We start from the raw sequence: 14,281 nt of genomic DNA, 5'->3' as shown, positions 1-14,281 counted from the left end.
TTCAAAGCTTATTTACTGTGCTGCTGTTGTTTCACTTGAATGTGGTGCACATTGTGCGCTCTTTTTTTTTTAAAAACAGGCTAATTAGCTACAAAGTTATGACCTTTAGTTCTAAAGACTGAAGGAGAACATTACATTGCAAGCTATTGAACTCATGTATCCATGCTTACTGAAAGGCAGAAGTGAGTGAGCTGAAAGCTGCATCTGCCGCTGGAATGTTGACAAAATGAATACCCACTCTGGCAAGATATTGAAAGGAAAGGTACCCCAATATAGAATAATGCAGTCTTCAAAAATTCTTGATCAAATTAAATCCCTTCTAAAAAGGAATAAAACCAATTTTAAAAGACAGCTGAACCACCACACGGATATGAACTAATGTTGGTTTACAAATAGTGCAGCAAGCAAGCTACTGCATCAAACTTTCAACACGAACAAACAGTCACTGGGTTTAGTCTAATAAATTCTAGGCAAGTTATTCAAGAGACACCAGCACTATAGATCAGTAAAACTCCTGTGATGCTTTCCACGATACATCATTTTTCTACTTGTAGCAATTTGCCCAGATTGTTGGGTCAACGGTGGTGGTGGAGAATTAGATTCAACCAAATCAAAGTGTTAGCATTTTTAGGGTAGTGGGGGTGCATTTGTCCAGTTAAACTGTATTTCATACACAACTTCAGCAGTTGGGTTTTGTGTTTGGCAGGTGAATAATTAGATTTAAAAACAATTTTTTCCGTCCAACTCGCCTCCTGTGTTCAGGTGATGCTGAGTTAGGGAGGGCTCAGGAGCAGAAACTTGGTTGTTCGCTGCTGAGGCTAATATATGTGATTAAAGCCTAATTCCAAAAATGGCCATTTTTGGGGAGCGTACATCATTAAAAGAAGAAAACAGATTGCGAAGTTGTTCCGGCCTCCAACTTAATGAAACCCAGAAAACACTAGCAGGCTACTGAATCAGGGAGGGCTGGAGAACTGGGACCCTATATTTGTCCAGCTGTAGTCAACATCAGGTCTGTGAGATAGCTCCTGGTCAGCACCTCAAATAGTATTTGCTGTTGCAGCACAACCCAAAGTTAACATCTTAATAAATTAAGGAATTTGAGGAAGGAACAAATAAGAGAAAAATATTAGTTCAACAATAAAATACAGTAGGTTCACTTGACTATATTGTGTTATTGTAGGATGTGAGGCAGAAAAAAATGGCATTTAATACACAGCAGGCTGAAATTGACAAATTATGCCAGTTACTCATTATGATGTCTGTATCACAAAATCACCAAGATAAGTTAAAACAGAAGTGAAATCTAGATTTTGTATTTTCATTTTTGAATGACACCTCCTAATGACGCATAAACAAATACTGATGGAATTAAATGGGTCTATCCTCAGGAACACTTAAAAGTTTAAAATGAACATATGAAGCTACATCAGCTTGAAGAACAGATCATTGGCTAAGGATAGTGTTTTAAAAGAGATTTTAAGATCAGTACAGATCACTATATGAATAGGGAAAATTAGACTATTATGTTTCATGATTTGTACTGAAAAGAGCAAGGGCTTGAACATGGCATTTGTACAGCATTTATCAGTCTCGGATAAGTTTATTCCTTTTGACTACAACATAAGTTCTCCTGCAGGGGAACTCTTCCTGCACGAGTTGTTTTTTTCCAAAGGTGTGCAGAGCTCCTCTCCCAGCAGTTAAATGTTTAGGAAGCGGGTGGCAATGCTTACACTATCTTGCTATTTAACTGAAATGTGGATCGGTATACAAGAGTACAGGAGATCCAAGAATATTCAAAGCACCTTTTAAACCCCATTTGACGCTGCTCTTGGTTGCAGTCCATGCAGTGTCAAACCAAAGTGGTGCATGACTACCCCCTCCACTGACTCTCAAGCCACTTCTCTCTCAACTTTGGTGGGGCCCCAGATCTAGCTTTATATTGCTATTGGCATAACAGCAAAGCTCTAAGAAAAACATTTAGCTTCATATTGTGCGAAAGACTACAGGGAAAAAAAAGAACTACACAATAAAGGATCAGAACAAAAAAAAATGAATGCAGTTTCAATGAAAATCTTAAAGGGAAGGCTTGATTGAATTACTGGAAATACAGAAGCAGCAAATGCAGACTCCAATCTGAGCTGTTTATCACAAAGTAATGGTAACAGTTCTGGGCTTGGTGTTGCTTTGATATGCTAGCCCTTTCAATGAAACTTTAACTGTTGGGAATTTTGAAAAACATCTTCAGCTAACTGTATCACTATTGTAGAACATCAATATGTTAAAAGCTTGGGAACTGCTGCACAGAGTGTTCTACAGAAACTGCATGTCTTATAAATCAGTGCAGCAAATTAAGTTGGTTATTTGATAAATTGCAAAAACCTACTTTCAATTATTACACATTTACATTGGCTTTTTGAGCTGAGGAATTATATAATGGAGTAATATGCAATAAAAATAGAATAGACCATGATGGCATGGTTGGTAACGGCACCATGTGGGGTGACACTGAGCAATTCAGGGTCACAAAGATCCTAGGTTTGCTCCCTGATCTAGGTTGAATTTACCAGTGAGTTTGAGCAAGGCTGTAATGGGAACACACAATTCACCATCTTGTCTCGGGAGGGAAAAAGCTAGCCAGGAGTGCATACATATAGATCGGAATACAGGAAATAGGAGCAGGCCCCTTGAGCCTGCTCCTGGTTGGTCTTCCACCTCAATACCATTTTCCTGCACATTTCCCATATCTCTTGATGTCTTTACTATCTAGAAATCTATCAATCTATCTTGATTATACTCAACAACTCTACAGGCCTCTGGGGTATAGAATTCCAAAGATTTACCACACAGTGAAGAAATTCCTTCTTATCTCCCCTAAATGGCCTACCTCTTGCTCTGAAACTTGTGTCCCTGGTTCTAGACACCCCACCCAGATGAAACATCCTTCCTATATCTACCTTGTCAAGCCCTGTAAGAATTTTTGAGTGAGCTTCAATATGTTTCAATGAGATCATCTCTTATTCTTAGAAACTCTAGAGAATACAAGCCCAGTCTCCTCAATCTCTCCTCATTGGATAACCCCGCCATCCCAGGAATCAGTCTGGTCAACTTTCATTGCACTCCCTCTATGGCTCCTTCCATAAGTAAGACAACCAGAACTGTATGCAATACCCCAGAGGTGTGGTCTCACCAACGCTGGATACGATCGCAGTAAGACATAAGCTAGCTTTCAGTGACTCATGATTCATGAACGAGGACATCCAGGTCCCTTTGGGCATCAACACTTCCCAATCTCTCACCAAGAAATACTCTGCACTTCTGTTTTTCTCAACAAAATAGAATATGTGAAAAAATGTGAAGTTATCCATCAGCCATGTTCTTGCCCACTCACTTAGCCTGTCTAAATCCTCTTGAAACCTCTTTGCGTCCTCCTCACAACTCACATTCCCACCTAGTTTTGTGTCATCAGCAAATCTGGAAATAATATATTTGGTCTGCATATCCAAATCATTGATATATATCGTGAATAGCTAGGGCCCAAGCAATGATCTTGCGGTACCCCGCTAATCACGGCCTGCCAACCTGAGAATGACCTGTTTATTCCTATACTGTTTTCTGTCTGTAAACCAATTTTCAATTCATGCCTGTATATTACTCCACAATGTGTTTACTAACCTCTTGTGTGGGACCGTATCGAAAACGTTCTGAAAATCCAAATACACCACATCCACTGGTTCCCCTCTAACCATTCTGCTAATTACATCCTCAAAAAACTCAACGGATTTTGTCAAACATGATTTCCTTTTCATAAACCCATGTTGACTCTGCTCAATCCTACCATTATTTTTTAAGTGTTGAGTTATCACACCCTCTTATAATAGATTCTATAGCAATTTCCCTACTACTGATGTCAGGTTAACAGGTCTGTGGTTCCTCGTTTTCTCTCCCTCCTTTCTTAAAATGTGGGATTACATTTGCTACCTTCCAATCTGCAGGAACCAGTCCAGGATCTATAGGATTTTGGAAGATGGCCACCAACGTGTCCACTATCTCTACAGCCACCTCTTTCAACACTCTGGGATGTAGATCATCAGGTCCAGGTGAGTTAACAACTTTCAGTCCCATTAATTTCTCCAGTGCTACTTTTTATTAACACTAATTTCAGTTCCTCGTCCCGCTAGTCTCTTGGTTCTTTAGTATTTTTGGGAAGTTTTTTGTGTCTGCTTTCACGAAGTCAGGCACAAAGTATTGTTTAGTTTCTCTGCTGGTTCCTTATTCCCTATTATAAATTCTCCTGTCTCTGCCTGTAGTGGGTCCGCATTTGTCTTTGTTAATCTTTTCCTTTTTACATTATAATTATAGAAGTTTTTATTGTCCGTTTTTATCTTTCTCGCTAGTTCACTCATATTCTATTTTCTCTCTTTTTTAAGACAGTTTATTGGGCCTCCTTTGCTGAATTCTAAAAAGCTTCCAATCCTCAGGCTTACTACTTTTTTGGCAACTTTATAAGCATCTTCCTCTGATCTAATACAATCTTTAATTTCTCTTGTTGGCCACAGTTGGATAACTTTTCCTGTTGGGTTTCTGTGCCTCAAAGGAATGTATATTTGTTGCAAACCATATATTAATTCTTTAAATTGCCTGTCTATCATCATGCCTTTTAATGTAGTTTCCCAATCTACCACAGCTAACTTGTCCTTCATATCTTTGTAGTTTCTTTGTTTAGATCGAAGAGCCTAGTTTCGGATAAACTAGATCACTTTCAAACTTAACGTGAAATTCTATCATGTTATGGTCACTCTTCCCTAAAGGCTCCTTTACGACAACATTAGCTAGATAGATTCTTGATTAACAAGGGGATGGAAGGTGAATCGGGGGTAGGCAGGAATGTGGGGTTGAGGTTACATTCAGAACAGCCATGATCTTATTGAATGACGGAGCAGGCTCGAGGGGCCGAGTGGCCTACTCCGGCTCCTAATTTGTATGTATTATTAATTAGCCCTTTATCATTGTACAATGCTAGATCTAAAATAGCCTGATCCCTAGTTGGTTCCTCAATAAACTGTTCTAGAAAGCCATCTTGTATAAATTCCAGGAATTCGTCCTCCACAGCACTAGTGTTAATTTGATTTATGTAGATTGAAGTCCCCCATGATTACTCTTGTTACATGCACTTCTAATTTCCTGATTTATACTGTGACGTACATTACCACTACTTTTGGTGGCCGATAAATAACTCCCATCAACGTCTGCTGCCCCTTGCTGTTTCTTTCCTCCACCCAAACTGATTCTACATTTTGATCTTCCAATCTAAGATCCTATCTCACTAATGTACTGATCTCATCCTTTACTAACAGTGCCAGCCCATCTCCTTTTCCTTTTTGCCTATCCTTCCTAAATTTCAAACACCGTTGAACATTCAATTCCCAGCCTTGGTGATGTCTCTCCGTAATGGCAATTAGGTCTTACCCATTTACTTCTATTTGTGCCTTCAATTCATCTACCTTATTGTGAATGCTGTGTGCATTCAGATAGGCTGCCTTTAATTTTGCCTCTTATAATATTTTTCTGTAATTGGACCCTATTTAATGCCAGCCTTCATTACCATGGCCTTCCAATTTCACATACCACTTTTCTTCCTACCATTATCAGCTTTGTTTCTCTTATATCTGAATTCCTTCTCTAGCTCCCACCCTGTTGCCAAGCTGGTTTAAACCTTCCCCAACAGCACTAAGCAAATCTCCTTGCAAGGATATTGGTCCAAGTCCTGCTAAGGTGTAATCTGTCCACATTGTACAAGTCCCATCTTCCCCAGAACCAGTCCAACTGCCTCAGAAATCCAAAACCCTCCCTCCTGCACCAGCTCTACAGCCACACATTTGTTTGCTCTACCTTCCCATTTCTGTACTCACTAGCACATGGCACTGCAAGTAATCCCGAGAATACTGCCTTTGAAATCCTCCTGTTTTAATCACTTTCCTAGGTCTTTAAAATCTGTTTTCAGGACCTCATCCCTCTTTCTACCCATGTCATTGGTACCAATGTAGACCACGTTTCACCCTCCCATCTAAGAAAGTCCTGTAGCCACTCAGCGACATCCTTGACCCTGGCATGAGGGAGGCAACACACTGTCATGGAGTGATGTCTATGGCCACAGAAACACCTATCTGTTCTCCTAACTATTGAATCACCTGCCACTATTGCTCTTCCGCCCTTCCTCCTCTCTTGAGCAGCTGAGCCACCTGTGGTGTCACAGACTTGGCTCAAGCTACACTCCTCTGAGGAACCATCGCCCCCACCAGTATCCAAAATGGAAAACCAGTTAGTGAGAGAAATGGACTCCGGGACTACAGTGCAACCTGCCTGGTCCTCCTAGACTGTCTTGCGGTCAGCCATTCCCTCTCTGCCCGAACTCTCTTAGCCAGCGGTGTGACCAACTCCCTAAACATGCTATCCAAATAGTTCTCAACCTCACATATACACCACAATGACTCTAGTTCCAAAACCCAGAGCTCAAGTTTCTGTAGCTAGTGACACTTCCTGCACATGTGGTCATCTAGGCCACAAGAAGCATCACAACTGTCCACATGTTAGAGGATGGACATTCCATGTGGCTGAGCTGCCCTGCCTTAATTTTAGACTGTGTGTTATAAATTGGAAACTAGAAGCTTAGACTCTATTGCTCCGAATAAACAGTTTTACTATTACTAGTAAATTTACTACTGCTAGTAAACCTTACTACTATTAATAAAACCTTACAAGTAGTAATAATCTACCCGAGTTTTGAAAGATAAATGAGCAAAATACTCACCAACTAATCACATTCCTGTTTCCGCAATGTCACACTGAATTTTTCTCAGTACATGGCCAGTTCACAAAGCTCCCTAGCTCTTTTAAACTGGTCTACCACTCTCAACGCTCTTTTGAACTCAAAGTGAAGGTAGCTACTTATGTGAACAGCACCTCCTTCCTTACTGCACTGAATTCCCTCATTCACCAAATTCCCAAGATCACTCTTTGCTGTCCTCGGGCTGGCTAACTTCGTGCGCTCAGCAAAACCACCTCTATAGTTATGAGTCAGCACTGCTGGTTAGAGAAAATAGTTCAAACTAGCTGCCTAATTAACTAATTGCAGCTGCCTCTCCTGCAGGGAGCTTGTTTATTCCTGACTAACAATAAATTGTAGTTAAATTCCTAATGCAAATAGGTTTTAGAAAGAGATTAACCCTTTAAATTCTTTCACTCACCAAATACCCAAGCTCTCACACTGTGACTAGCTGCACTCAGTAGCCAGCTGATGTCCTTGTGCTTGCTTACTCAGATGTCAGGTGACCAGAAGACCCATCATAGCTGTGTAGCCCTTATCACTAGCTCTCATTATTGAGCCTCACAGAAAGATGATTTTCTGGTTGGAGTATCCAGAGACTACAAGTGCCCATGGAATCATACCTCAACATTAATCACCTCCTTCAGCAGGGAAGAGGAAGAGTGGGAGCAGGATTTAAACAAAACTAGTGTTGACACAATATAAATTTCAGTTTTAATAACCACTACCAACCCAGGCAGACTTACTTTGGCTGTGTTAAGTCACTTTTAAACAAAGGCCAAATCAAATTTTAAACATCAGCCAAATAACCTATGGCATATGTTTCTCTACAATTTGGTTCCTATTTGCAATTATAAATTAGCCACCAGCGGTCTACCATTTGCGGTTCCATGAGTGCATGGAGCAGATGGAGTTCAGCTTCATCTATGGGGCATGCAAAAACCTGTTCCAACATCCCTTAAGTAAGTGGTGCCTGGCACCGTGAAACATCTCAAATCATACACATGGAATACAGTGGAACAAAGAATTTATAATACGACTGAGAAGCAACTATTTCGTCCATGAGGTCTGCTCCTTCCAAAACAAATTCAAGCATTTGGAATCTTCTTAAATTAACTAAATTTCCTGAGGAAAGCAAATGGCCATAGATTTAACTTTGAAGGGATGAAGGTCTAAAATTTCTAAATTCTCAAAGGTAAGCTAGTATAAAATTAAAATTTATATTATTCAATTCTGACCAGAAATATTTCACGTTAAAAAAGCCTCCGCCCTAGAGTCAGGACATACTGAGTAGAATCAGATTCACGTTCAATAGATGGCGAGACAGGTATTGCACTATACTGCCAACTATACACCTTCTGGAACTGCATCTGAAGTCACCACATGGAGTTACCTGTACTGCATTTGGCTATTTGTTGTCCATGATTTTCTGGCTTCTACTAAACCTTGGACTGGAAACATTTAATCTAAGTTCCTTCATAAAATTCTCAGGAAGTTCAGGCAACAATGGCATGTCCAATAAAATAATTTGTAAATAATATGCACCAGCAGAAGCAGGCTGTATGTTTAAAAATATAAAAAATGAGCTAGTAAACAGGATTGTGAACACTTTTTGCTGCCACCCAATACGTGAACAGTTGTTCCTGGTGGCAGATTTTTCTCCAATACAAATATAATGCCTCAGATCCTAAAACAACTTGCCCTCTAATTTCCAATGGAAGGGCAGGATCCAAGTTAGTTTAGCTGTTATCTCATTTATATTAAAGATGGCTAATGTACAAGGTTAAAAAAAAAATACATCAGTCTGCATATCCAAATAGGGTTTGTGTAGCATGAAGATGTAACGCACAAATGCTTGCAAGAAGTATTCATGATCAGGAATACAAAAGAAGTACACACAAAGGGGGAAGAGGTGGAAGTGCATCAAGATCTGTAGGGGAAATTAAGAGAAAAATGTTATCTCGTCTAATTGAGGATAAAGAAAGCAGAGATACCCAGATGTCAATGAACGATCACTTCACACCTACTTATCAGCTTGTTGGGTAGTGCAGAGTGACAGAAATATAGCAGGGACAGTAGGTTGGGACAACTACTTATTCAAAATTCTTTTTCTGAAAATATCTTTAGTTAAAGTCTCTCAAGGTGATCAATACAATTAACAGCTACCCTTTAGTACAACATCTAAGGTGTTGATTTATTTCCTTGGCTGGGGACCATCTTCCACAGAAATTTTGAAATTTCATTTGGAGCAGTTTCAAATAGTTTGTAATTGACAATGAACATGCACTGGATTCACCTCAGCCTCAAGTAAAGAGTGGGAATGACTCAACTGTACTGAAAACTATTCTCTGTCATTTAGAAATTAATTATTTTCCGTTATATTTCAAAAGTTCTCCCAGTAGCAGATAATTCATTACTGGTAGAAACAAATTTTAATTTACTTGTTTAAAAAAATGTCTAAATGCAAATATGGGATTAAAATCTGAATTTATACAACAGGTTCAGTGCAGTCAGGGCTATAGGCTAATTTAGAATTGTACACATTCTAAATAACATCTCTTTCCTGTCTCTGGTAACATCTAATGGTTCATTTCTATTGCAATCTGGGTGACTGCCCCTGAGAAAATTTAGCATTTTTACATGAGAAATGGTGTTATTAGGATATTTTCTTAAGTTTACCAATTGATTTTTTTTAAATCTTAAAAAAATGAGAAGAGTGATATTTGGATTGGTTACACCAAGCAAATCAATCTTGCGCTGATACTTAACGTAAAAACAACTACCTCCCCCAACCCCACCCTTTATGATGGCACACTACCTTTCAAATCCCCACCCTGCCCCTGCCCAATACACAATTTCCACTGCCAACTCCACTCCCCACTTCACAATTCAGTGACCCCCCTCTCCCTCTTTTCAACCAGACCCTCTTTTCCTACTCATGCGGCGAAAAGCAGTGGGAAACCAGGGGATTGGGAAGCCTACAAAGACCAACATAGGACAACTAAAAAAGAAATGAGAGAGAAGATTAAATATGAGGGTAAATTAGCCAGTAATATAAAAGAAGATTGCAAGAGTTTTTTTAGATATATAAAGGGTAAGAGAGAGGCAAAAGTGGACATTGGGCCGCTGGAAAATGACGCTGGAGAAGTAGTAGTGGGGAACAAAGAAATGGCGGAGGAACTGAATAGGTACTTTGCATCAGTCTTCACAGTGGAAGAAACAAGTAACATCCCCAAAGTTCAAGAGAGTTGGGGGACAGAGGTGAGTATGGTGGCCATTACCAAGGAGAAGGTGCTAGGAAAACTGAAAGGTCTGAAGGTGGATAAGTCACCTGGACCAGATGGATTGCACCCCAGAGTTCTGAAGGAGATAGCTGAAGAGATAGTGGAGGCATTTAGTGGTGATCTTTCAGGAATTACTGGAGTCAGGGAGGGTCCCAGAGGAATGGAAAATCGCTAATGTAACCCCCCCGCTATTTAAGAAGGGAGTGAGGCAAAAGACGGGAATTACAGGCCGATTAGTCTGACCTCGGTCGCTCGTAAGATATTAGAGTCCGTTATTAAGGATGAGATTTCAGAATACTTGGAAGTGCATGGTAAAATCGGGCAAAGTCAGCATGGTTTCATCAAGGGGAGGTCACGCCTGACAAATCTGTTAGAATTCTTTGAGGAGGTAACGAGTAGGTTAGACAAAGGAGAGCCAATGGATGTTATCTACTTGGACTTCCAGAAGGCCTTTGACAAGGTGCTGCACAGGAGGCTGCTCAGTAAGATAAGAGCCCATGGTGTTAGAGGCAAGGTACTAGCATGGATAGAAGATTGGCTGTCTGGAAGGAGGCAGAGAGTGGGGATAAGGGGGTCCTTCTCAGGATGGCGGCCGGTGACTAGTGGAGTTCTGCAGGGGTCAGTGTTGGGACCACAACTTTTCACTTTATACATTAATGATCTACATGAAGGAACTGAGGGCATTCTGGCTAAGTTTGCAGATGGTACAAAGATAGGTGGAGGGACAGGTAGTATTGAGGAGGCGGGGAGGCTGCAGAAGGATTTGGACAAGTTAGGAGAATGGGCAAAGTGGCAGATGGAACACAACGTGGGGAAGTGTGAGGTCATGCACTTTGGTAGGAAGAATAGAGGCATGGACTATTTTCTAAATGGGGAGAAAATTCAGAAATCTGGTGTGCAAAGGGACTTGGGAGTCCTAGTCCAGGATTCTCTTAAGGTTAACTTGCAGGTTGAGTCGCTAGTCAGGAAGGCAAATGCAATGTTGGCATTTATTTCGAGAGGACTAGAATATAAAAGCAGGGATGTGCTGCTGAGGCTTTATAAGGCTCTGGTCAGACCACATTTAGAATATTGTAAGCAATTTTGGGCCCTGTATCTCAGAAAGGATATTCTGGCCCTGGAGAGGGTCCAGAGGAGGTTCACGAGAACGATCCCAGGAATGAAAGGCTTAACATATGAGGAACGTTTGAGGACTCTGGGTCTATACTCAGTGGATTTCAGAAGGATATGGGGGGATCTGATTGAAACTTACAGAATGCTGAAAGGCCTGGATAGAGTGGACGTGGGGAAGATGTTTCCATTAGCAGGAGAGACTAGGACCCAAGGGCACAGCCTCAGAGTAAAGGGAAGACCTTTTAGAACAGAGATGATGAGAAACTTCTTTAGCCAGAGAGTGGTGAATCTATGGAATTCATTGCCACAAAAGGCTGTGGAAAGGGGATCAACGGTTACGGGGAGAAGGTGGGAGAATGGGGTTGAGAAACTTATCAGCCATGATTGAATGGCGGAGCAGACTCGATGGGCTGAATGGCCTAATTTCTGCTCCAATGTCTTATGGGTCTTATGGCTTATGGCTCTTATACTCAACTATTCTCCCTCTTTCCCTTCATCACCAGTTCATGCTGACATTCTTGTCCCTCCAAACTTTATTTATGCACACTTAGCCCATCAACAAAGTAAAAGGTACCCCCAGATAAGATAGTCATTCTGCAGCAGCACCAACCCTCCCCACCACCCCAGTTAATGCTAGGGTTTCTCCCTCCCTCAATTCAACCCTGAATCCTTCCCCTGCATCACCCACAAGCTCTTCCATCCCCAGTTAATGATGGAATTCTCCTACCAGATCCAACATGGCTTCTGTGGTGCACCCTCTCACCAAAATTGCTCTTGGCTCACATCTCCTGTCAACACGGATGATGTTAAGTGCACTTTGTGGGTGTAAACGTCTGAACTTGATACTTCAGACCCAGTCTGCAGCTCTGTTCATTCTAACACTCAGGATAGGGCCTGAGGAGAAAGAAGCCTGGTCCAAACTGACTTCTGTGATGGACAATGTCCCAGAACAAACTGGCTTCATCAAAATGTCTAGCTCCTAGTCTTCCCCCATCTTTGTGCTTTTGCCATGTAAAATCTAAAATATGTCTCACTTTACTGTTAAGAAATACAATTACTACAGGCACAATCTGAAAAGGCAATGCCACACTAGCCCATCAAAACACACAGAACTGGCCTAATGTGCTCTCATAATGAATTTATAATTTAGGCAAGTTCAAGGTTTGGGTATATCATAGCAATGGTCAGTAGTGGGTCCCATGCTTATAACCTGAAATAGTTAGCACTCTTACTCATATTTTCACCATCCTCATCATCCACATCCAGGGCAAAACACTTCTGCTGGCTTCTCAACTGCTGGTAGCCAAGCGATTTATCTGCAAGGCAATAAAAATCAGCATGAAGAATTTGTCTCTCTTTGTTAGGCAAACATTACAATGAAAAGACTGAACCTTGAGTTTTGAAGAAAAGAGAACACATCGCATCTATGTGGAAGGAAGTGAACTCATTCCCATCTGGAATAAGGTTGATCCTGTTTATTACCCCAAAAAAGTCCAGATTAACACATCTCTCAATTTTGCTGCTAGCAAATAGGACATGCATGGACTGTGCCTGCCCAACTATCGCCACTGCCTCACAGTTATTCCTACTGAACTCATTTTTCCCTCAATAATCTTAGATTTTGTTTGTTGGCATCATACAGAATTGGAATTGGGGAATAAAAACATTGCTTAAAATAAGCTAATGCAGGCAGATGTTTCAATCCTTATGTGTATGCAGTCAAGTCAAATTTGAGTGTTTTTGAGAACTCACCTTTCATCATCCACATGAGCCTTGGGGAAAGACCATAAGACATAGGAGCAGAAATTAGGCCATTCGGCCCAACGAGTCTGCTCCGCCATTCAATCATGGCTGATAAGTTTCTCAACCCCATTCTCCCACCTTCTCCCCGTAACCTTTGATCCCCTTACCAATCAAGAACCTATCTACCTCGGTCTTAAATACACTCAATGACCTGGCCTCCACAGCCTTCTGTGGCAATGAATTCCATAGATTCACCACTCTCTGGCTAAAGAAGTTTCCCCTCATCTCTGTTCCAAAAGGTCTTCCCTTTACTCTGAGGCTGTGCCCTCGGGTCCTAGTCTCTCCTGCTAATGGAAACATCTTCCCCACGTCCACTCTATCCAGGCCTTTCAGCATTCTGTAAGTTTCAATCAGATCCCCTCTCATCCTTCTAAACTCCACTGAGTATAGACCCAGAGTCCTCAAACGTTCCTCATATGTTAAGCCTTTCATTCCTGGGATCATTCTCGTGACCTCCTCTGGACCCTCTCCAGGGCCAGAACATCCTTCCTGAGATATGGGGCCCAAAATTGCTCACAATATTCTAAATGTGGTCTGACCAGAGCCTTATAAAGCCTCAGCAGCACATCCCTAATTTTATATTCTAGTCCTCTCGAAATAAATGCCAACATTGCATTTGCCTTCCTAACTACCGACTCAACCTGCAAGTTAACCTTAAGAGAATCCTGGACTAGGACTCCCAAGTCCCTTTGCACTCCAGATTTCTGAATTCTCTCCCCATTTAGAAAATAGTCCATGCCTCTATTCTTCCTACCAAAGTGCATGACCTCACACTTCCCCATGTTGTATTCCATCTGCCACTTCTTTGCCCATTCTCCTAACCTGTCCAAATCCTTCTGCAGCCTCCCCGCCTCCTCAATACTACCTGTCCCTCCACCTATCTTTGTATCATCTGCAAACTTAGCCAGGATGCCCTCAGTTCCTTCATCTCGATCATTAATGTATAAAGTGAAGAGGAAACTAGCGATCAGGATATATGAACACACAAGGGTAATGGTAGAGAAGAAAATACTTTATTGAGATGAACAGTAGTAAAATCCATGTAAATGGACATGTAAATCTCTGTTAATTTACTTGAATTTTACCACTATTCAGCTGCTTTTAGTAAACAAGGTAAGAGAATTAAAACTTATTGGGATTTTGACCTGTGGTCTGTTCTCTGAAATCAGCATGTTAGCACTGTGCATTCTTTGAACCCCATGGTTAGCGGTGTGCATTCTCTGAATTCCAGGGCGTTAGCACCAAATGTTCTCCG

At 41.1% G+C, this 14,281-nt stretch overlaps 1 protein-coding gene across 1 annotated transcript in view; it reads right to left on the bottom strand.

The window, feature by feature from the left end:
- The window catches only part of LOC144686374 (double-stranded RNA-specific editase 1-like), a 309,081-nt gene that overhangs the window by 85,424 nt on the left and 209,376 nt on the right, over positions 1-14,281 (bottom strand). The window contains exon 5 of the mRNA XM_078551506.1: positions 12,456-12,539. Coding sequence (XP_078407632.1) covers positions 12,456-12,539 — 84 coding nt within the window. The remainder of the gene's footprint in view (positions 1-12,455; positions 12,540-14,281) is intronic.

The sequence above is a fragment of the Cetorhinus maximus genome, chromosome 11 (assembly GCF_964194155.1).
Source record: "Cetorhinus maximus chromosome 11, sCetMax3.hap1.1, whole genome shotgun sequence".
Lineage (NCBI taxonomy): Eukaryota > Metazoa > Chordata > Chondrichthyes > Lamniformes > Cetorhinidae > Cetorhinus > Cetorhinus maximus.
This window is presented reverse-complemented; position numbering and strand designations above follow the sequence as displayed.